The sequence below is a fragment of the Heterodontus francisci genome, chromosome 1, assembly GCF_036365525.1.
Source record: "Heterodontus francisci isolate sHetFra1 chromosome 1, sHetFra1.hap1, whole genome shotgun sequence".
In the NCBI taxonomy this organism is placed as follows: Eukaryota; Metazoa; Chordata; class Chondrichthyes; order Heterodontiformes; family Heterodontidae; genus Heterodontus; species Heterodontus francisci.
Window position 1 is genome coordinate 132,434,305 of NC_090371.1, and position 22,640 is coordinate 132,456,944.

Here is a 22,640-nt window from a genome sequence, read left to right on the forward strand (position 1 = left end):
CCTATCTGCAATCTGATAGGTTGGTGAATGAGATTTATACCAGCAACAATTTTGATATTAACATTTCCAAGGGATGTGGGAACCAAACCAGATGTGATGGAACCATGGTTGTTACTTTGTAAATCCTGTTAATAGCTTGGCCACAGGAGTTCAATGGGGAGGATAGTCAGTTAAATTTAAACAAACACATGCCATTGTGTGGTCTGATTTCTCCAGTTATTTCCTTGGTCAGCATATTCATGAAGTCAATTCAATCATGTTTGTGTCGCTGTATGGATAATTTCAGCTCACACCTTGTTTTTACAAGTTAATTTAAAAGTCCCATTGGTTCCTTGAGGCATACGAAACATGGTCAATTTCTGATGATTGGTCAATTTACAAAACTACCTTTACAGTACAGCTGCTTGACCCTTTTAATGTCAGTTTTCTTTATATTAAATGTGCTCTTGCATAACGACTGGCTACAAATGACTGATTGCTTCTTTGCCTGAGCTGGCAATTATGTCAACTTTTCCTGCAATGATGCCGATCAGAAGGAGTGGGCACTCAGGTTTGAGACTCTGGCTGGCTTCCCTCAGGTTCAGGCCATCATTGACCACACATGGCAATCCAGGCACCCCCAGAACAAGCAGGAGTGTTTGCAAATTGCAATGTGCAGCTGGAGTTAACCACAAAAAGGTCTTTATGCAGGTGTTGGCAAGATTCCCGGGCAGATGCCATGATACTCTCATTCTGTGGCAGTTCAAGCTCCCAGATGTCATTGCAACTTGAAGCCGAGTTACCGGCAGGTTGCTCAGAGCCAAGAGATACCCACTTAAAACGTGGTTGGTGACACCTGTTGGAAACCCGAGGAACGAGGCCCAGAAGCGATACAATGAATACCATCTGACCATCAGATGTGTTATCAAACAAGCCATCGCATGCCGAAGATGCACTTCAGGTGCCTGGAGTGATCTGGAGGCACCCTTCAGTATGCACCAACCAGGGTCTTTAGAATGCTCGTGGTGTGCTGAGCTCTTCACAACATTGGACAGCAGCGAGGTTTGGACTTGCAGCAGGAACAAGGCACAGAGCACACATCCTCATCAGTGGATTCCAAGGAGGAGGAAGATGAGGAAGACGAGGAGGAGGAGGAAGACGACGAGACAGAGGTGATGTGGGCAAAGCCTCACCAGTGGTGCACATTGCTGCCTGGGATGCCCAGGATGCTCTCATTACTGTGAGGGTCACTTAGGTTTCACCAATGCATCTATTTAACAACTGCATGCAAAAGCCACTTTAGCCTCTGCCAACCATTCCACCCCCCTGCCGCACCCCACCCCCCCCGCCTACCGCCTTGGACCAATACCAACACAAAATCATGTAAACAACCAAGCATCCCTTTCATAGACCCCTACTGGTCACATCAATTCATATCTTCCCATTCATCATCAAACAACTGAAAAGGCCACTTGCCAGCCAACAACCAAGAATGAACAAGATGGACAAGTGGCGCAAAAGAATACTATTTAGTGCTTCAAATAGACAACAGAAACCAAACCATATAACAATGTCTAACACACCCTTGTGCATAAGTTTGTGCAACCACAAATCTTTAATATCTGTTTTCTGAGCACTTCTATGTGGTTAAATTCCTGTGGCTTCACAAGAGGTAGAGGCAGGCTGTTCAGATCCGTGCTCTGAAGGTTGAGTTATCTTGACCAATGTCCTCTGGGCTTTGGAGCCTATGAGGCTCCCTCCAAAGAATGCTCCACCTGCACCTGTGCAGACTTGGCCATTGGGACATGAGGCAGCATGTAGGGCACTAACTGAGAGGGGTACACTGGTGAAAAGTGGAACTGCTTTGAATGAAGTCCCCACTTCCAAGTTTCCTTTCACCATCATCCCTCTTATGGGCCAGCCACACTTCCCTGCTAACAATGAGCTGGCCCAACAAAAATCTTTGCTGCGGATCAATGAGGTACTAAAAGGCAAGGCAATCATTAATTCTATTTAAGGGGACATTCAGAGTGTGCAAAAGTTTGTTGAAGGCCTTGTTATGCCACTTTTGTTTACTCGTTCATGGGATGTGGGCATCGCTGGCTACCCAAAATTTACTGCCCATCCCTAATTGTCCTTGAGAAGGTGATGGTGAGCTGCCTTCTTGAAGCGCTGCAGTCCATGTGAGGTAGGTACACCCACTGTGCTGTTAGGAAGGGAGTTCCAGGATTTTGACCCAGCGACAGTGAAGGAACGGCAATGTATTTCCAAGTCAGAATGGTGTGTGGCTTGGAGGGGAACTTGCAGGTGGTGGTGTTCCCATGCTTCTGCTGCTCTTGTCCTTCTATGTGGTTGAGGTTGTGGGTTTGGAAGGTGCTGTCTAAGGAGCCTTGGTGTGTTGCTGCAGTGAATCTTGTAGATGGTACACACTGCTGCCACTGTACGTCAGTGGTGGAGGGAGTGAATGTTTAAGGCGCTGCATGGGGTGCCAATCAAGCGGGCTGCTTTGTCTGGGATAGTGTTGAGCTTCTTGAGTGTTGTTGGAGCTGCACCCATCCAGGCAAGTGGAGAGTATTCCATCACACTCCTGACTTGCACCTCGTAGATGGTGGACAGGCTTTGGGGGGTCAGGAGGTGAGTTACTCGCCTCAGGGTTTCTAGCCTCTGAACTGCTCTTGTAGCCACAGTATTTATATGGCTACTCCAGTTCAGTTTCTAGTCAATGGTAGCCCCCAGGATGTTGATAGTGGGGGATTCAATGATTGTAATGTCATTGAACGTCAAGGGGAGATGGTTCAATTCTCTCTTGTTGGCAATCGTCATTGCCTGGCTCTTGTGTGGTGCGAATGTTATTTACCACTTATCAGCCCAAGCCTGGATATTGCCCAGGTTGTGCTGCATTTCTGCATGGACTGCTTCAGTATCTGAGGAGTTGAGAATGTTGCTGAACATTGTGCAATCATCAATGAACAACCCCACTTCTGACCTTATGATTGAAGGAAGATCATTGATGAAGAAACTGAAAATAGTTGGGTCTAGAACACTACCCTGATGAACTCCTGCAGTGATGTCCTGGAGCTGAGATGATTGACCTCCATCAACCACAACCATCTTTCTTTGTGCTAGGTATGACTCCAACCAGGGGAAAATTTTCCCCCTGATTTCCATTGACTCCAATTTTGCTTGGGCTCCTTGATGCCATACTCGGTCAAATGCTGCCTTGATGTCAAGGGCAGTCACTCTCACCTCACCTCTTTCGTTCAGCTCTTTTTTCCATGTTTGAACCAAGCCTGTAATGAGGTCAGGAGCTGAGTGGTCCTGTTGGAACCCGAACTAAGCGGCACTGAGCAGGTTATTGCTAAGCAAGTGCCGCTTGATGGCACTGTTGACGGCACTTTCCATCACTTTACTGATGATTGAGAGTAGACTGATGGGGCTGGGTTGGACTTGTCCTGCTTTTTGTGTACAGGACATACCTGGGCAATTTTCCACATTGCCGTGTAGATGCCAGTGTTGCAGCTTAACTGGAACAGCTTGGCTTGGGGCGGCAAGTTCTGGAGCACAGGTCTTCAGTACTATTGTGCTTTGCTAAATGATAATTTTCTTTAACCTACTGACTGGAGATCTGAATTTATATTTTTTAAAAGACATTTTAAATAGACAGCTGCCAGCAAAGTCATCCTTTTAGCTTAAGATGATCACTTAGTTTACTACAACTTTACTACATTGCAAAGGACTATGAGGAAGTTCTCTCAGCAAGCAGAGAAATACTGCTAACTGCTATGTTTGAATGACTGAGTGACTGTCATGTAATGAGTCCCTCCCCTTCTGTGTTTTTTCAAGCTGGTGTTTTCTCTGCAACCAGAGGAGAAGCAACTGGGCTCTGACTGAGCAGACTGTAAGTGGGGATCCCTCTCTCACTCTCTATTCCAGCTTGAAAGCTTTCAAATCCTGCCTGTTGACTGATCACCTCTGCATACTCTAGCTACAATCAGAAACCCCATTGGAGGAAATCATCTCCATCACTGTTTACAGGAAAGCAATCGAACCAATTATCTACCTCTTCAAACTAAAAGCCTCAGGACCACTGAATTCAGCTAGAAGCCACCTGAATCATCAAACTTCACAGACTATATATCTTTTTTTATGGATTCTAACACAACCAATCTACCTTTCCCCACTCTGTAACCTATTTGTGTGTGTGTAAACCTCTAGTGAGTGTGTAAGAGTGAAAGTTGGCACATTGCTTATTGTTTTATTAGCTCAGGTTAGGTACAATAAAGTTAACCTCTTTCTTTGTTAACTCAAGACAACCTGTCCGATTGGTTCTTGTTATGATCATAGCAAGTAAGTAATCAAAACCCTGCTGAATTGTCCAGTACGTCCACTTTAAGAAAGAATTAAACCTATTGTGATCTAACAAGGAGAAGGAAAAGAGGAAAGCGCTTCGACCCCTCCTCACTTGACTGTAACAGCCTGCATACACTCGTTTGATTGCCACATTTGATGCTCCATATAGTTGACAACTCTGTACATGGACGGAGACAGTTATAGAATCATAGAAATTTACAGCACAGAAGGAGACCATTTGGCCCATCATGTCCACATTGGCATTGTGTTTATAAAGCATTTTTATGGAAGGAAAATGTCCAGGACCTTCTTACTGAAGTATTTTAATCTGCCTTTCGAAAGACTGGAGAAGTATACATAAAGGCATGTGTGAAGGATACAATATCCAATTTAGATCGCAAAGGGTCCTAACATTATGTGCCCAGGATTCTGCGAACATGTGATTAAATTTTGGACAGTACAGGCACACTCCTGAACATAAGAAGTGGGGACTGTTTATACGAGAGATCAGTAGCACTGAACTCAAGAGAATATCTGAGGCAGACCCAAAATTTGTAACATTGTGCTTGACATTTTTGAGATGTTGGCATGCTTTGCGATGCAAATAACTTTTTTGTGACACAAATGATATAATTGCACTGCATATTGATGGAGACTGATAATAACAGCCCAATAGTGATGAATCATTTTTCAACCTGATTCTTGACAGTATTTTCCAATATTTTTGTATGAAAGTTTTTTTTTAGAACATTACAGCGCAGTACAGGCCCTTCGGCCCTCGATGTTGCGCCGACCTGTGAAACCATCTGACCTACACTATTCCATTTTCATCCATATGTCTATCCAATGACCACTTAAATGCCCTTAAAGTTGGCGAGTCTACTACTGTTGCAGGCAGGGCGTTCCACGCCCCTACTACTCTCTGTGTAAAGAAACTACCTCTGACATCTGTCCTATATCTATCACCCCTCAACTTAAAACTATGTCCCCTCGTGTTTGCCATCACTATCCGAGGAAAAAGACGCTCACTATCCACCCTATCCAACCCTCTGATTATCTTATATGTCTCTATTAAGTCACCTCTCCTCCTCCTTCTCTCCAACAAAAACAACCTCAAGTCCCTCAGCCTTTCCTCGTAAGACCTTCCCTCCATACCAGGCAACATCCTAGTAAATCTCCTCTGCACCCTTTCCATAGCTTCCACATCCTTCCTATAATGCGGTGACCAGAACTGCACGCAATACTCCAGGTGCGGTCTCACCAGAGTTTTGTACAGCTGCAGCATGACCTCGTGGCTCCGAAACTCGATCCCCCCACTAATAAAAGCTAACACACCATATGCCTTCTTAACAGCCCTATTAACCTGGTTAGCAACCTTCAGGGATTTATGCACCTGGACACCAAGATCTCTCTGTTCATCTACACTACCAAGAATCTTCCCATTAGCCCAGTACTCTGCATTCCTGTTACTCCTTCCAAAGTGAATCACCTCACACTTTTCCGCATTAAACTCCATTTGCCATCTCTCAGCCCAGCTCTGCAGCCTACCTATGTCCCTCTGTACCCTACAACATCCTTCGGCACTATCCACAACTCCACCGACCTTAGTGTCATCCGCAAATTTACTAACCCACCCTTCTACACCCTCTTCCAGGTCATTTATAAAAATGACAAACAGCAGTGGCCCCAAAACAGATCCTTGCGGTACTAGTAACTAAACTCCAGGATGAACATTTGCCATCAACCACCACCCTCTGTCTTCTTTCAGCTAGCCAATTTCTGATCCAAAGCTCTAAATCACCTTCAACCCCATACTTCCGTATTTTCTGCAATAGCCTACCATGGGGAACCTTATCAAACGCCTTACTGAAATCCATATACACCACATCCACTGCTTTACCCTCATCCACCTGTTTGGTCACCTTCTCAAAAAACTCAATAAGGTTTGTGAGGCACGACCTACCCGTCACAAAACCGTGCTGACTATCGCTAATGAACTTATTCTTTTCAAGATGATTATAAATCCTGTCTCTTATAACCTTTTCCAACATTTTACCCACAACCGAAGTAAGGCTCACAGGTCTATAATTACCAGGGCTGTCTCTACTCCCCTTCTTGAACAAGGGGACAACATTTGCTATCCTCCAGTCTTCCGGCACTATTCCTGTCGACAATGACGACATAAAGATCAAGGACAAAGGCTCTGCAATCTCCTCCCTAGCTTCCCAGAGAATCCTAGGATAAATCCCATCTGGCCCAGGGGTTTTATCTATTTTCACACTTTCCAAAATTGATAACACCTCCTCCTTGTGAACCTCAATCCCATCTAGTCTAGTAGCCTGAATCTCAGTATTCTCCTCGACAACATTTTCTTTCTCTACTGTAAATACTGACGCAAAATATTCATTTAACACTTCCCCTACCTCCTCTGATTCCACACACAACTTCCCACTACTATCCTTGATTGGCCCTAATCTAACTCGAGTCATTCTTTTATTCCTGATATACCTATAGAAAGCCTTAGGGTTTTCCCTGATCCTATCCACCAATGACTTCTCGTGTCCTCTCCTTGCTCTTCTTAGCTCTCCCTTTAGATCCTTCCTGGCTAGCTTGTAACTCTCAAGCGCCCTAACTGAGCCTTCACGTCTCATCCTAACATAAGCCTTCTTCTTCCTCTTGACAAGCGCTTCAACTTCTTTAGTAAACCACGGCTCCCTCGCTCGACAACTTCCTCCCTGCCTCACAGGTACATACTTATCAAGGACACGCAGTAGCTGCTCCTTGAATAAGCTCCACATTTCGATTGTTCCCATCCCCTGCAGTTTCCTTCCCCATCCTACGCATCCTAAATCTTGCCTAATCGCATCATAATTTCCTTTCCCCCAGCTTTCATTTTTGCCCTGCGGTATATACCTGTCCCTGCCCATCGCTAAGGTAAACCTAACCGAATTGTGGTCACTATCACCAAAGTGCTCACCTACATCTAAATCTAACACCTGGCCGGGTTCATTACCCAGTACCAAATCCAATGTGGCATCGCCCCTGGTTGGCCTGTCTACATACTGTGTCAGAAAACCCTCCTGCACAACCTGGACAAAAACTGACCCATCTAAAGTACTCGAACTATAGTATTTCCAGTCGATATTTGGAAAGTTAAAGTCCCCCATAACAACTACCCTGTTACTCTCACCCCTGTCGAGAATCATCTTCGCTATCCTTTCCTCTACATCTCTGGAACTATTTGGAGGTCTATAAAAGACTCCCAACAGGGTGACCTCACCTCTCCTGTTTCTAACCTCTGCCCATACTACCTCAGTAGACGAGTCCTCAAATGTCCTTTCTGTCGCTGTAATACTCTCTTTTTGCACAATTATGGGCGGAACTTTCAATGAACGATCTCCTGATCATCTCCTGTAACTTCAACAGGAGAGTCGTAAAACCTCTGGTAAGAGTGTGTAAATAATATCCCAGTGGCTAATCTGCCAGAGTTACAACAGATGAGAAAGACAATGCCTGTGGAAATCCAATTCTTATGTTTTTCAATTTCATCTAATGTTGCTTATCTTTCACTAAAATGATTAATTTTGTAAATATCTGTAAAAAAATATATACACCGTAACTTTCAATTTTGGTGGAGGTGTGAAATGACCGCCTGTTATATGCCCTGCCCAAATTTTCCTTTCCATTGAAGTCAAAGAAAAGGAAAATCAGACAAGGTGTATAAGGAGTGGCTGAAAGTTCTGCCAAGAGTTACTGTCAATTCTAGATAAATGCATATCTAATCAAGAATTCCAGCAGGCCAAACCATTTCCCAGCCACAGGATGCAAAATCCTTGATCCAAGAATAATATTTAAATAATCAATTCTAATCCAGACCTGACACCTCCAATGATCCTATTCAGAATTTGAACACGAAATGTACTTTAATTTCTTCGTTTCACCTTTCAATAATATTCTTTGGTAAATTTGAGGCTTAATGGCTTGTAGTTAAAGGTTTGCAGTTTGTTAATTTTTATCTTTAATTTGTGGTGTTCCTCATCCAGATCAACTCTAATCTGGAGCAGCATAGTAGCATAGAACATTGGAGCTCCAGGATGCGCTGCAGTGGACTGCTAGGCCTTGTGATTCTGCAAATGTTGAGTCCTGCCATCACAGGGAGCACTGAATGAAACCTGCTCATTTCCTCAGGAAGGGGATGAAGAGAGCAAAGAAAGAATAATAATTGATTCGTGTCAAACTAATTTATTAGAATAAAACTATTACAGCTCAGGTAATTTCTGTTGTGGGATCTCTGTCTCTTTAATGTAAGACAATTACTATTAATTAGAACAGTTAATTTATTTGTGATGAACTGGGTTATTAGCTATATACTTTAAAACTTCATCCTTTTGGAAAAAAATGAAATTGTTTTCTCAGAATTTGTATGTGGCTATAATTAATGAAGTGACTTGCGGTGATGTAAGTTTTAGTTTGCAAAGACAATTTGCATTCTAACTGAAGCTTTCCAGGAAAGAACGTGTTAACTGTGTTTGGACCTACAGGCCCACTAGACCTATGCTCTTGCCCACAGACATTCAGTTTTACAAAACTTCACCCTCATAATTATTAGCCAGTAAAATTCATATTCATATTCTTTGCTCGAGATGATGCAAAAAAAGGTCAGATGATAAATGAGATTTTATTGATTTTTGTTGGATACTACCTTAATCCACTTCCATTACAAATGTGGTGTATGGTGAGCTTGTTTACTCAATAATTTTTTCTTATTATTTTAGTCCAGAAATACTAAATATCCTTGCCCTGACATCTGAAAGGAAAGCTCCTGTTGATTCTGGCTGACAGGTAGCTGGATAACATACAAAGTGGTATAAAAGCAAAAAATGCTGGAAATGGACAACAGGTCCAGCAGTACCTGAGAAAAAGAGTTTACACTTTAGGTTGATGATATTCCATCACAACTGGGAAATGTTACAGATGTAACAGGTTTTAAGTAAGTGAAAGGGGGCAGGGTGGGAAACAGAGTAAAACACCCTCACCTTCCCATGGCTCCTTTCAACACATGTGCAGGAGAAGAAACACTTGCCCTTTCACCTCCTCCCTTCTCATCATCATAGGCTCCAAACATTCCTTCCAGGTACAACAGTGAGCTGAATTTTATGCAGCTGGAAGGGGTCCCGATGCTGGGCCAGAAAAGTGAGGGGATCCCTGCCTCAGCCACTTTGGGGACCCCCGGCTGCATTTTACAGGGCTCGGGCAATAAACTGCCTGGTGCTGAGGTCCCGTCCCTTCAAGGATGGAGATCCTGCCTCGAATCATTGGACCAGCAGCTCAGCAGTCCCAGCAGTGCCACCAGGAGTGGTGGCCACTGCTGGGACTGCAGTGGGCTCGGGACCAGGAGCAGCGCTGGAGCCTCGGAGAGGAGGTAAGTGGGGCGGGTTCGATGGCCAGTCAGGGTGAGGGATAGGTCCTGAAGTGGCCATTAATTGGCACTTAAGGGCCTCAATTAGTCTCTGGGTGGGAAGGCCCCTAATTACATTGAATGGTGTCGGAAATGCAACAGGCATTCCACCCCCTGCCTTACCTCGGTATTTTATGGGCTCCCTGCCCGTCCACAGATGGCTGACAAAATTCAGCTAAGCGATTTACATGTACTTCTTTCAATTTAGTATACTGTATTCACTGCTCATGATTTGGTCTCCTCGACACTGGGGAGACTAGATGCAGACTGGGTGACCTTTCTTTTGGGCCTCCTTATCTCGAGAGACAATGGATACGCGCCTGGAGGTGGTCAGTGGTTTGTGAAGCAGCGCCTGGAGTGGCTATAAAGGCCAATTCTGGAGTGACAGGCTCTTCCACAGGTGCTGCAGAGAAATTTGTTTGTTGGGGCTGTTGCACAGTTGGCTCTCCCCTTGCGCCTCTGTCTTTTTTCCTGCCAACTACTAAGTCTCTTCGACTCGCCACAATTTAGCCCTGTCTTTATGGCTGCCCGCCAGCTCTGGCGAATGCTGGCAACTGACTCCCACGACTTGTGATCAATGTCACACGATTTCATGTCGCGTTTGCAGACGTCTTTATAACGGAGACATGGACGGCCGGTGGGTCTGATACCAGTGGCGAGCTCGCTGTACAATGTGTCTTTGGGGATCCTGCCATCTTCCATGCGGCTCACATGGCCAAGCCATCTCAAGCGCCGCTGACTCAGTAGTGTGTATAAGCTGGGGATGTTGGCCGCTTCAAGGACTTCTGTGTTGGAGATATAGTCCTGCCACCTGATGCCAAGTATTCTCCGAAGGCAGCGAAGATGGAATGAATTGAGACGTCGCTCTTGGCTGGCATACGTTGTCCAGGCCTCGCTGCCGTAGAGCAAGGTACTGAGGACACAGGCCTGATACACTCGGACTATTGTGTTCCGTGTCAGTGCGCCATTTTCCCACACTCTCTTGGCCAGTCTGGACATAGCAGTGGAAGCCTTACCCATGCGCTTGTTGATTTCTGCATCTAGAGACAGGTTACTGGTGATAGTTGAGCCTAGGTAGGTGAACTCTTGAACCACTTCCAGAGCGTGGTCGCCAATATTGATGGATGGAGCATTTCTGACATCCTGCCCCATGATGTTCGTTTTCTTGAGGCTGATGGTTAGGCCAAATTTATTGCAGGCAGACGCAAACCTGTCGATGAGACTCTGCAGGCATTCTTCAGTGTGAGATGTTAAAGCAGCATCGTCAGCAAAGAGGAGTTCTCTGATGAGGACTTTCCGTACTTTGGACTTCGCTCTTAGACGGGCAAGGTTGAACAACCTGCCCCCTGATCTTGTGTGGAGGAAAATTCCTTCTTCAGAGGATTTGAACGCATGTGAAAGCAGCAGGGAGAAGAAAATCCCAAAAAGTGTGGGTGCGAGAACACAGCCCTGTTTCACACCACTCAGGATAGGAAAGGGCTCTGATGAGGAGCCACCATGTTGAATTGTGCCTTTCATATTGTCATGGAATGAGGTGATGATACTTAGTAGCTTTGGTGGACATCCGATCTTTTCTAGTAGTCTGAAGAGACCACGTCTGCTGACGAGGTCAAAGGCTTTGGTGAGATCAATGAAAGCAATGTAGAGGGGCATCTGTTGTTCACGGCATTTCTCCTGTATCTGACGAAGGGAGAACAGCATGTCAATAGTCGATCTCTCTGCACGAAAGCCACACTGTGCCTCAGGGTAGACGCGCTCGGCCAGCTTCTGGAGCCTGTTCAGAGCGACTCGAGCAAAGACTTTCCCCACTATGCTGAGCAGGGAGATTCCACGGTAGTTGTTGCAGTCACCGCGGTCACCTTTGTTTTTATAGAGGGTGATGATGTTGGCATCGCGCATGTCCTGGGGTACTGCTCCCTCGTCCCAGCACAGGCATAGCAGTTCATGTAGTGCTGAGAGTATAGCAGGCTTGGCACTCTTGATTATTTCAGGGGTAATGCTGTCCTTCCCAGGGGCTTTTCCGCTGGCTAGGGAATCAATGGCATCACTGAGTTCCGATTTGGTTGGCTGTATGTCCAGCTCATCCATGACTGGTAGAGGCTGGGCTGCATTGAGGGCAGTCTCAGTGACAGCATTCTCCCTGGAGTACAGTTCTCGGTAGTGCTCAACCCAGCGGTCCATCTGTTTGCGTTGGTCAGTGATTATGTCCCCCGATTTAGATTTGAGGGGGGTGATCTTCTTGATGGTTGGCCCAAGAGCTCTCTTCATGCCATCATACATTCCTCTGATGTTTCCGGTGTCTGAGGCCAGCTGAATATGGCTGCATAGGTGTTGCCAGTAGTCGTTTGCGCAACGCCTAGCTGTTCTTTGTGCAGTACTTCTGGCTGCTTTAAGTGCTGCGGATGTTAAATCGTTGGGGGCTTTCTTGTAGTTCAAAAGTGCAATGCGCTTAGCGGCTATGACAGGTTCCAGCTCTTCATTATGAGATTGAAACCAGTCTGCATTTCTCTTCGCACTTTTGCCGTAGGTGGTCAAAGCTGACTCATAGATGGCGTCACTGATGTGGGCCCACTTGGTCTCAGCATCCCCTGTGGGAGTGTTTTGAAGGGCTGTTACAAGTGAATTTAGAAATTTTTGTAACAGCTGTGGGTGAGAAATTCTGCTCGTGTTGATGCGCGGGTGGCCCTTCTGCTTGGAATGATGCAACTTCTTTGGTCTGAGTCTAACCTTGCTGCACACCAGGGAGTGGTCGGTGTCGCAGTCCGCACTGTGGAAGCTGCGTGTGATTTGAACTGACCCACAGACTGGGTGACCACTTTGTGGAATATCTCCATTCAGTCTGCAAGTATGACCCCAAACTTCCAGTTGCCTGTCACTTTAATTCTCTACCTTGCTCTGACCTTGGCCTGTTCCAGTGTTCCAATAAAACTCAACACAAGCTCGAGGAATAGCACCTAATCTTTCAACTGGGCACTTTACAGCCTACGGGTCTCAACACTGAGTTCATCAATTTTAGATCATAACTTATGCCTCTGTTTGTTGCTTTTTTTCTTTGCTGGCTTTGGTTTATCTCTTTTGTTTCTCTCCCTTTTTTACTTTCAGACAGCAGCTGTTCATGATTCTGCCATTCTCACCTCCTCTGGAAATAGCTTTTGTTTCTTTACTTGTCCCATTACCATTCCCTTTGGCTCTACCCCACCAACTCTTTTGACATTTAATACCTCCTGTCTTCCACTCTATCACAGACTTTTCCTTTTATTCTGTTTCCCACCTTCCGCCCTTTCACTTGCTTGAAACCTATTACATCTCTAACATTACCCAGTCCTGATGAAAGGTCATTGACCTGAACCGTTAGCTTTGTTTCTCTCTCCACAGATGCTGGCAGACCTGTTGAGTATTTCTAGCATTTTCTGTTTTTATTTCAGATTTCCAGCATTCACAGTATTTTGGTTTGGTATTAGTAAAGTGGTCCTGTATTACAGTAATTTCATTTATCTTTTTCTTTTTGGGCCTCCTTATCTCGAGAGACAATGGATATGCGCCTGGAGGTGGTCAGTGGTTTGTGAAGCAGCGCCTGGAGTGGCTATAAAGGCCAATTCTGGAGTGACAGGCTCTTCCACAGGTGCTGCAGAGAAATTTGTTTGTCGGGGCTGTTGCACAGTTGGCTCTCCCCTTGCGCCTCTGTCTTTTTTCCTGCCAACTACTAAGTCTCTTCGACTCGCCACAATTTAGCCCTGTCTTTATGGCTGCCCGCCAGCTCTGGCAAATGCTGGCAACTGACTCCCACGACTTGTGATCAATGTCACACGATTTCATGTCGCGTTTGCAGACGTCTTTATAGCGGAGACATGGACGGCCGGTGGGTCTGATACCAGTTGCGAGCTCGCTGTACAATGTGTCTTTGGGGATCCTGCCATCCTCCATGCGGCTCACATGGCCAAGCCATCTCAAGCGCCGCTGACTCAGTAGTGTGTATAAGCTGGGGGTGTTGGCCGCTTCAAGGACTTCTGTGTTGGAGATATAGTCCTGCCACCTGATGCCAAATATTCTCCGAAGGCAGCGAAGATGGAATGAATTGAGACGTCGCTCTTGGCTGGCATACGTTGTCCAGGCCTCGCTGCCGTAGAGCAAGGTACTGAGGACACATTTATATAATGACTTATGTGTTCACAATATCCCAAAGTGCTACATAACCCATGCATTGTTTTTAAAGTGCAATCATTGTTGTTATGTAGGCAAATGTCAATTTAATGCATAGCAAGTTTCCACAAACAGCAAATGAATGATAGATTTTTGATAGACATGAGAGTCAAGCGTTATGAGGAGCAGACAGGAAAGTGGATTTGAGACCACAACCAGATCACTATGATCTTATCGACTGGTGGAGCAGGCTCGAAGGGCCAAAAGGCCTACTCCTGCTCCTTAGTCCTATGTTCCTATGTCCTATGTCCCTATCAGAAAATTTGCGTTTGATCGAACATACGAACATACGAATTAGGAGCAGGAGTAGGCTACTCAACCCCTCGAGCCTGCTTCACCATTTACAAGATCATAGCTGATCTGATTGTAACCTTAGCTCCACATTCTAACCTCTGCCTAACCCCAATAACCTTTCACCCCCTTGCTTATGAAGAATCTATCTACCTCTGCCATAAAAATATTCAAAGACTCTGCTTCCACCGCCTTTTGAGGAAGAGAGTTCCAAAGATTGACGACCCTCTGAGAAAAAATTTCTCCTCCGTCTTAAGTGGGCGACCCCTTATTTTTAAACAGTGACCCCTAGTTCTCGATTCTTCCACAAGAGAAAACATCCTTTCCACATCCACCCTGTCAAGACCCCTCAGAATTTTATATGTTACAATCAAGTCACCTCTTATTCTCCTAAACTCAAGCGGATACAAGCCTAGCTAGTCCAACCTTTCCTCATCAGACAACCCACCTATTCCAGGTATTAGTCTAGTAAACCTTTTCTGAACTGCTTCCAAGGCATTTAGATCCTTCCTTAAATAAGGAGACCAGTACTGTACATGATAATCCAGATGTGGTCTCACCAATGCCCTGTATAACTGAAGCTTAACCTCCTTACTTTTGTATTCAATTCCCCTCACAATAAATGATAACATTCTATTAGTTTTCTTAATTACCTGCTGTACCTGCATACTAACCTTTTGCAATTCATGCATTAGGACACCCAGATCCCTCTGCATCTCAGAGCTCTGCAATCTATCACTATTTAGATAATATGCTTCATTTTTATTCTTCCTGCCAAAAAGGACAATTACACATTTTCCCACATTATACTCCTTTTGCCAGATTTTTGCCCACTCACTTAACATATCTATATCCCTTTGTAGCCTCCTTATGTCCTCTTCACAAGTTACTTTCCTACCTATCTTTGAGTCATTAGCAAATTTAGCAACCATACCTTTGGTCCCTTCATCCAAGTCATTTACATAAAATGTAAAAAGTTGAGGCCCCAGCACAGATCCCTGTGGCACACACTCGTTACATCTTGCCAACCAGAAAATGACCCATTTATGCCTACTCTCTGTTTCCTGTTAGCTAATCAATCTTCTATCCATGCCAATTTGTTATCCTCTACACCATGAGCTTTTATTTTCCGCAATAACCTTTGATGTGGCACCTTATCAAATGCCTTCTAGAAATCCAAATACACTGCATTTACTGGTTTACTTACATCTACCCTTGTTTTACATCATCAAAGAACTCAAATAAATTTGTCAAACTTTGAATGAAAAAAAAATTAGTCCAATAAACCAAAAAAAATCTGGAAGTTTGTGGTTTTTAGATCTAAATTGAAACCCCATTAAATTGGTTTGAGTTACATTGTTTTATTTTGATCCACTGTTCATTTCCATGCAAATGGCTGCAGGGCATCCTGAATGGGGAGGGTGATGAGGCAGAGGTCATGGTACATGTTGGTACCAATGACATAGGTAGAAAGAGGGATGAGGTCTTGCATCAAGAATTCAGGGAGTTAGGCAGTGGACTAAAAAGAAGGACCTCTCGGGTTCTAATCTCTGGATTACTCCCAGTGCCACGTGCTAGCGAGTATAGTGCAGTTTAGAGATACAGCACTGAAACAGGCCCTTCGGCCCACAGAGTCTGTGCCGACCATCAACCACCATTTATACTAATCCTACACTAATCCCATATTCCCATCACATCCCCACCTGTCCCTATATTTCCCTACCACCTACCTATACTAGGGGCAATTTATAATGGCCAATTTACCGATCAACCTGCAAGTCTTTGGTATGTGGGAGGAAACCTGAGCACCCGGAGGAAACCCACGCAGACACAGGGAGAACTTGCAAACTCCACACAGGCAGTACCCAGAATTGAACCCGGGTCGCTGGAGCTGTGAGGCTGCGGTGCTAACCACTGCGCCGCCCTAGAAATAGGAGAATAGCACAGATGAACGCGTGGCTTAAGAGTTGGTGCAGGAGGGAGGGTTTTAGATTCCTGGACCACTGGGACCATTTCTGGGGAAGGTGGGACCTGTACAAGCGGGACGGTCTACATCTGAACCAGAGGGGGACTAACATCCTTGCTGGTGGGTTTGCTAGTGCTGTTGGGAGGAGTTTAAACTAATTTGGCAGGGGGAGGGGATGCAGACTCCTAGCAGAATAGGGACACAGCTAAACACAGGAAAGCGAACAAGTCAGAGGGAATACAGTGGAAGTAAGTTTCAAGGGAGTAAGACAAGGATGGAAGGCCTCTACTTTAATGCCAGGAGTATTTCAGGTAAAACGGATGAGTTAAGGGCAAGGATTGACACGTGGAATTGTGATATAGTAGCCATCACAGAGACATGGTTGAGGGAGGGGCAGAATTGGCAGCTCAATATCCTGGGATATAGAATCTTCAGGCGAGACAGAGGAGGGGGTAAAAGAGGAGGGGGCATTGCAATATTAGTTAAGGAGTCAGTTACTGCAGTAAGGAGAGATGATATCTTGGAGGGGGCATCAAATTAAGCTTTATGGGTAGAGTTAAGGACTAAAAAAATGACAGCCACATTGCTAGGTGTTTATTATAGACCCCCAGATAGTCAGCAGGAAATTGAGGAGCAAATATGTGTGCAATTTGCAGAGGTGTGTAAAAATAATAGGGTAATTATATTAGGTGATTTCAACTTTCCCAACATTAATTGAGATAGTCATCGTGTTAAGGCCTTATTTGGAGTGGAGTTCTTAAAATGTGTACAGGGGAACTTTTTAGCTCAATATGTAGAGGATCCAACAAGGGAGGGTGCAGTGCTGGACCTAATTCTGGGGAATGAAGTCGGACAGATGGTTGATGTGTTGGTGGGGGAGCATTTTGGTGATAGCGACCACAACATGGTACAATTTAAAATAAAAACAAGAAATGCTGGAACCACTCAGCAGGTCTGGCAGCATCTGTGGAAAGAGAAGCAGAGTTAACGTTTCGGGTCAGTGACCCTTCTTCGGAACTGACAAATATTAGAAATGTCACAGGTTATAAGCAAGTGAGGTGGGGGTGGGGCAAGAGATAACAAAGGAGAAGGTGTAGATTGGACAAGGCCACATAGCTGACCAAAAGGTCATGGAGCAAAGGCAAACAATATGTTAATGGTGTGTTGAAAGACAAAGCATTAGTACAGATAAGGTGTTAACGGACTGAAGATTGAACAGCAGCAAGTGCAAACATGAAAAAAAAACAGTGGGTAAGCAAACTGAACAAACTGGGAAGAAATGAAATAAATGCAAAAAAAAAAATTGTAAAAAATGTAAAAAAGAAAAAAAGAAAAAATAACTAAAAATGAAAGTAAAATGGGGGGCTGTCATGCTCTGAAATTATTAAACTCAATGTTTAGTTCGGCAGGCTGTAGTGTGCCTAATCGGTAGATGAGATGCTGTTCCTTGAGCTTGCGTTGATGTTCACTGGAACACTGCAGCAATCCCAGGACAGAAATGTGAGCATGAGAGCAGGGGGGAGTGTTGAAATGGCAAGCAACCGGAAGCTCAGGGTCATGCTTGCGGACTGAGCGGAGGTGTTCCGCAAAGCGGTCACCCAGTCTGCGCTTGGTCTCCCCAATGTAAAGGAGACCACACTGTGAGCAGCGAATACAGTATACTACATTGAAAGAAGTACAAGTAAATCGCTGCTTCACCTGAAAGGAGTGTTTGGGGCCTGGGATAGTGAGGAGAGAGGAGGTAAATGTTCAGGTATTACACCTCCTGCGATTGCAGGGGAAGGTGCCATGGGACGGGGATGTGATGGTGGGGTAATGGAGGAGTGGACCAGGATGTCGCGGAGGGAATGATCCCTTCGGAATGCTGACAGGGGAAGGGAGGGGAAAATGCATTTGGTAGTGGCATCACGCTGGAGGTGGCGGAAATGGCGGAGGATGATCCTTTGGATATGGAGGCTGATGGGGTGGAAAGTGAGGACAAGGGGAACCCTGTTGCGGTTCTGGGAGGGAGGAGAAGGGTTGAGGGCAGAGGTACGGGAAATAGCCCGGACACGGTTGAGGGCCCTGTCAACAACAGTGGGGGGGAATCCTCGGTTGAGGAAATAGGAGGTCATATCAGAAGTGCCGTCATGGAAGGTAGCATCATCAGAGCAGATGCATCGGAGACGGAGAAACTGGGAGAATGGAGCTTGACACCCAATTAATAGCACCGAGCAGCAGCAGGAGGTGGGAGCTGCCTGCAGAGTGCAAGCAGCAAAGGCAGACAGCAGCCAAAATGGGGTCTACTGCTGCCTTGCAGAAGAGAGCAGGCAGTCCTTCGGAGGGCTAGCAGCCTAACCGAGCACAAAAGTGGCCATATGGCCAAATGGATGGTAAAGCACACAATCTGCCATTAGAACCCCCAGCTCCTGGAATGTTTCATCAATAAAAAAACTTTATCCTCTGCCCGCTTTGAACCCGGTAGCTGTGCACCAGACTGTTTGTGTTTGGTGGTCCCAATTTTGAAAATTGCCTTCTTGCCCTCCCTAGCCCATTAACAAGCTCATCAAGGAGCTTAATGGGCCATTAATTGGATGTGAGTTAGTTCCCCATTCCTGCGCTACTGGCCTCCTTTTGAAAGTTACCAGAGGCAGCGGGATCCAATGCTGCCCTCTGAGAATGCGATTATCAAATTCCTGACCCCACCAGCAATTGAAAAACCTGACCCTTGTCTCCACAATTGAAAACCATATCTTTTGCATGGCAAGGAGGCTTATATGAGATTATAGAGGTCTGGTGAACGACAAGATCAAACAATCTCAGAGAAGGAAGCCTGAGCAGATATACCATGGGAACCTGCTGAAGCCATGCCGAAAGAGAGAGAGGCCCTCGCAGTGATGGCTGAACCGTTAGGGGCCCTAACCCCCAGAGGAACTATTGGATCTGTAATGACATTCAGAAACTAAATGAGATATCCAAATTCGGTGGTTACCCAATGCCGTGCGAGATGAGTTGATTGAGAAATCAGGGATTACTACATTGGATCTGACCAAAAGGTACTGGCAGATCGCTTTAACAGAGTCTGTGAAAAAGAAATCAGCCTTCGCAGCTTTTGAGTGGCTCAACTCATACACTGCCTTGCCATTGGATTGCATGGCGTTCCAGCCATCTTCCAAAGACTCATTGACCAAGCATTGAGTCCTTCTTCTGGGTATGCAGTAGCATATTTGGATGACATCATCATCAAAAGTACAGAATAGGGTTCACATTTACATAAAGTAAACAGACTAAGAATATTTGGGCTCACGGAAAATTGAGAAACGTACCACATTGGGTTGTCAGAGAAAATATCTAGGCTAGACTGTAGGGGACAGGGCGGGGAAGCCTCAGGTAAACAAAGTGGAAGCTATAAAACTCTGGGTTAAGAAACAATTCAGGACCTCTTTGGATACTGACAATTTATTCTGCACTTTTGTACCAAAGCTGCCCCCTTATTGACCTGATTAAAGCTAAGACACCAAACAAACAGGGTAGGGTAGAGCCCTGAGGTGGAAGCTGCTTTCAGGAACCTAAGCCAATCACTGTATAATAATCCTGTGCTCATGGTCGGAGGCTTTAGCAAAATATTTGTCCTTCAAACCAATACCTCAAGTGGATTTATGAGCTGTTCTCGTGCTCTCTCTCTTTCAAATAGTTAGAAACAACATCACATGCCAAGTGAGCAAGAGTACAGAAGGAATCCCTTCAATTAAATGGGCTAAGAAACTTTGAGAAACTACCTACTGGTAACGAGATTCTCCTAGTGCCCCTCAAAAGGATGTTTAGAGATACAGCACTGAAACAGGCCCTTCGGCCCACCGAGTCTGTGCCAACCATCAACCACCCATTTATACTAATCCTACACTAATTCCATGTTCCTACCACATCCCCACCTGACCCTATATTTCCCTACCACCTACCTACACGAGGGGCAATTTATAATGGCCAATTTACCTATCAACCTGCAAGTCTTTGGCGTGTGGGAGGAAACCGGAGCACCCGGAGGAAACCCACGCAGACACAGGGAGAACTTGCAAACTCCACACAGGCAGCACCCAGAATTGAACCCGGGTCGCTAGAGCTGTGAGGCTGCGGTGCTCACCACTGCGCCACTGTGCCGCCCAAAAAAATGTGGTCCAACAAAGAAAAAACTGCCTGCTACCCAGTGGATTTTGTCACACTGGCCCTATTGTTTTGAGGTGGAACATGGCCAGAAGTAATTATGGGAATGCTAATGCCCTCTCTTAAGCACATTGCCTTGTGACATAGGCATCTGGAGCCAATAAGTCTATGCTGGGCTGTGAGGGCGTAGCAGGGTGATTGTGATTTTCAGATGAGACATTAAACCGAGAGCCTGTCTGCTCTCTCAGGTGGATGTTAAATTTCGCATGGCACTATTTGAAGAAGAGCAGGGGAGTTATCCCCGCTATCCTGGTCAATATTTATCCCTTAATCAACATCGCATAAAATACATTGTCTGGGCATTATAACATTGCTGTTTGTGGGAGCTTGCTGTGTGCAAATTGGCTGCCATGTTTCCTACATTAAACAATGACTACACTTCAAAAGTAGCTCATTGGCTGTAAAGCGCTCTGGGACAAACTGAGGTCATGAAAGAACAAAGAACAAAGAAAATTACAGCACAGGAACAGGCCCTTCGGCCCTCCAAGCCTACGCCGATCCAAATCCTCTATCTAAACCTGTCGCCTATTTTCTAAGGGTCTGTATCTCTTTACTTCCTGCCCATCCATGTATCTGTCCAGATACATCTTAAAAGATGCTATTGTGCCCGGGTCTACCACCTCCGCTGGCAAAGCGTTCCATGCACCCACCACCCTCTGCGTAAAGAAATTTCCACGCATATCCCCCCCAAACTTTTCCCCTTTCACTTTGAACTCGTGTCCCCTTGTAATTGAATCCCCCACTCTGGGAAAAAGCTTCTTGCTATCCACTCTGTCTATACCTCTCATGATTTTGTACACCTCAATCAGGTCCCCCCTCAACCTCCGTCTTTCTAATGAAAATAATCCTAATCTACTCAACCTCTCTTCATAGCTAGCGCCCTCCATACCAGGCAACATCCTGGTGAATCTCCTCTGCACCCTCTCCAAAGCATCCACATCCTTTTGGTAATGTGGCGACCAGAACTGCACGCAGTATTCCAAATGTGGCCGAACCAAAGTCCTATACAACTGTAACATGACCTGCCAACTCTTGTACTCAATACCCCGTCCGATGAAGGAAAGCATGCCGTATGCCTTCTTGACCACTCTATTGACCTGCGTTGCCACCTTCAGGGAACAATGGACCTGAACACCCAAATCTCTCTGTACATCAATTTTCCCCAGGACTTTTCTATTTACTCTGTAGTTCACTCTTGAATTGGATCTTCCAAAATGCATCACCTCGCATTTGCCCTGATTGAACTCCATCTGCCATTTTGCTGCCCAACTCTCCAATCTATCTATATTCTGCTGTATTCTCTGACAGTCCCCTTCAGTATCTGCTACTCCACCAATCTTAGTGTCGTCTGCAAACTTGCTAATCAGACCACCTATACTTTCCTCCAAATCATTTATGTATATCACAAACAACAGTGGTCCCAGCACGGATCCCTGTGGAACACCACTGGTCACACGTCTCCATTTTGAGAAACTCCCTTCCACTGTTACTCTCTGTCTCCTGTTGCCCAGCCAGTTCTTTATCCATCTAGCTAGTACACCTTGGACCCCATGCGCCTTCACTTTCTCCATCAGCCTACCATGGGGAACCTTATCAAACGCCTTACTGAAGTCCATGTATATGACATCTACAGCCCTTCCCTCATCAATCAACTTTGTCACTTCCTCAAAGAATTCTATTAAGTTGGTAAGACATGACCTTCCCTGCACAAAACCATGTTGCCTATCACTGATAAGCCCATTTTCTTCCAGATGGGAATAGATCCTATCCCTCAGTATCTTCTCCAGCAGCTTCCCTACCACTGACGTGATTATCCCTGCTACCCTTCTTAAACAAGGGGACAACATTAGCAATTCTCCAGTCCTCCGGGACCTCACCCGTGTTTAAGGATGTTGCAAAGATATCTGTTAAGGCCCCAACTATTTCCTCTCTCGCTTCCCACAGTAACCTGGGATAGATTCCATCTGGACCTGGGGACTTGTCCACCTTAATGCCTTTTAGAATACCCAACACTTCCTCCCTCCTTATGCCGACTTGACCTAGAGTAATCAAACATCTGTCCCTAACCTCAACATCCGTCATGTCCCTCTCCTCGGTGAATACCGATGCAAAGTGCTCGTTTAGAATTTCACCCATTTTCTCTGACTCCACGCATAACTTTCCTCCTTTGTCCTTGAGTGGACCAATCCTTTCTCT

The 22,640-nt window shown here is 45.4% G+C and overlaps 1 protein-coding gene across 6 annotated transcripts in view; it reads left to right on the top strand.

Moving 5' to 3' along the window:
- The window catches only part of LOC137384696 (BTB/POZ domain-containing protein KCTD8-like), a 352,009-nt gene that overhangs the window by 155,021 nt on the left and 174,348 nt on the right, over window positions 1-22,640 (top strand). The window contains exon 4 of one of the 6 annotated variants that reach the window (XM_068059202.1): window positions 11,625-11,632. The exons of the other annotated variants lie outside the window; for them this stretch is intronic. Coding sequence (XP_067915303.1) covers window positions 11,625-11,632 — 8 coding nt within the window. The remainder of the gene's footprint in view (window positions 1-11,624; window positions 11,633-22,640) is intronic. 6 annotated transcript variants of the gene reach the window in all.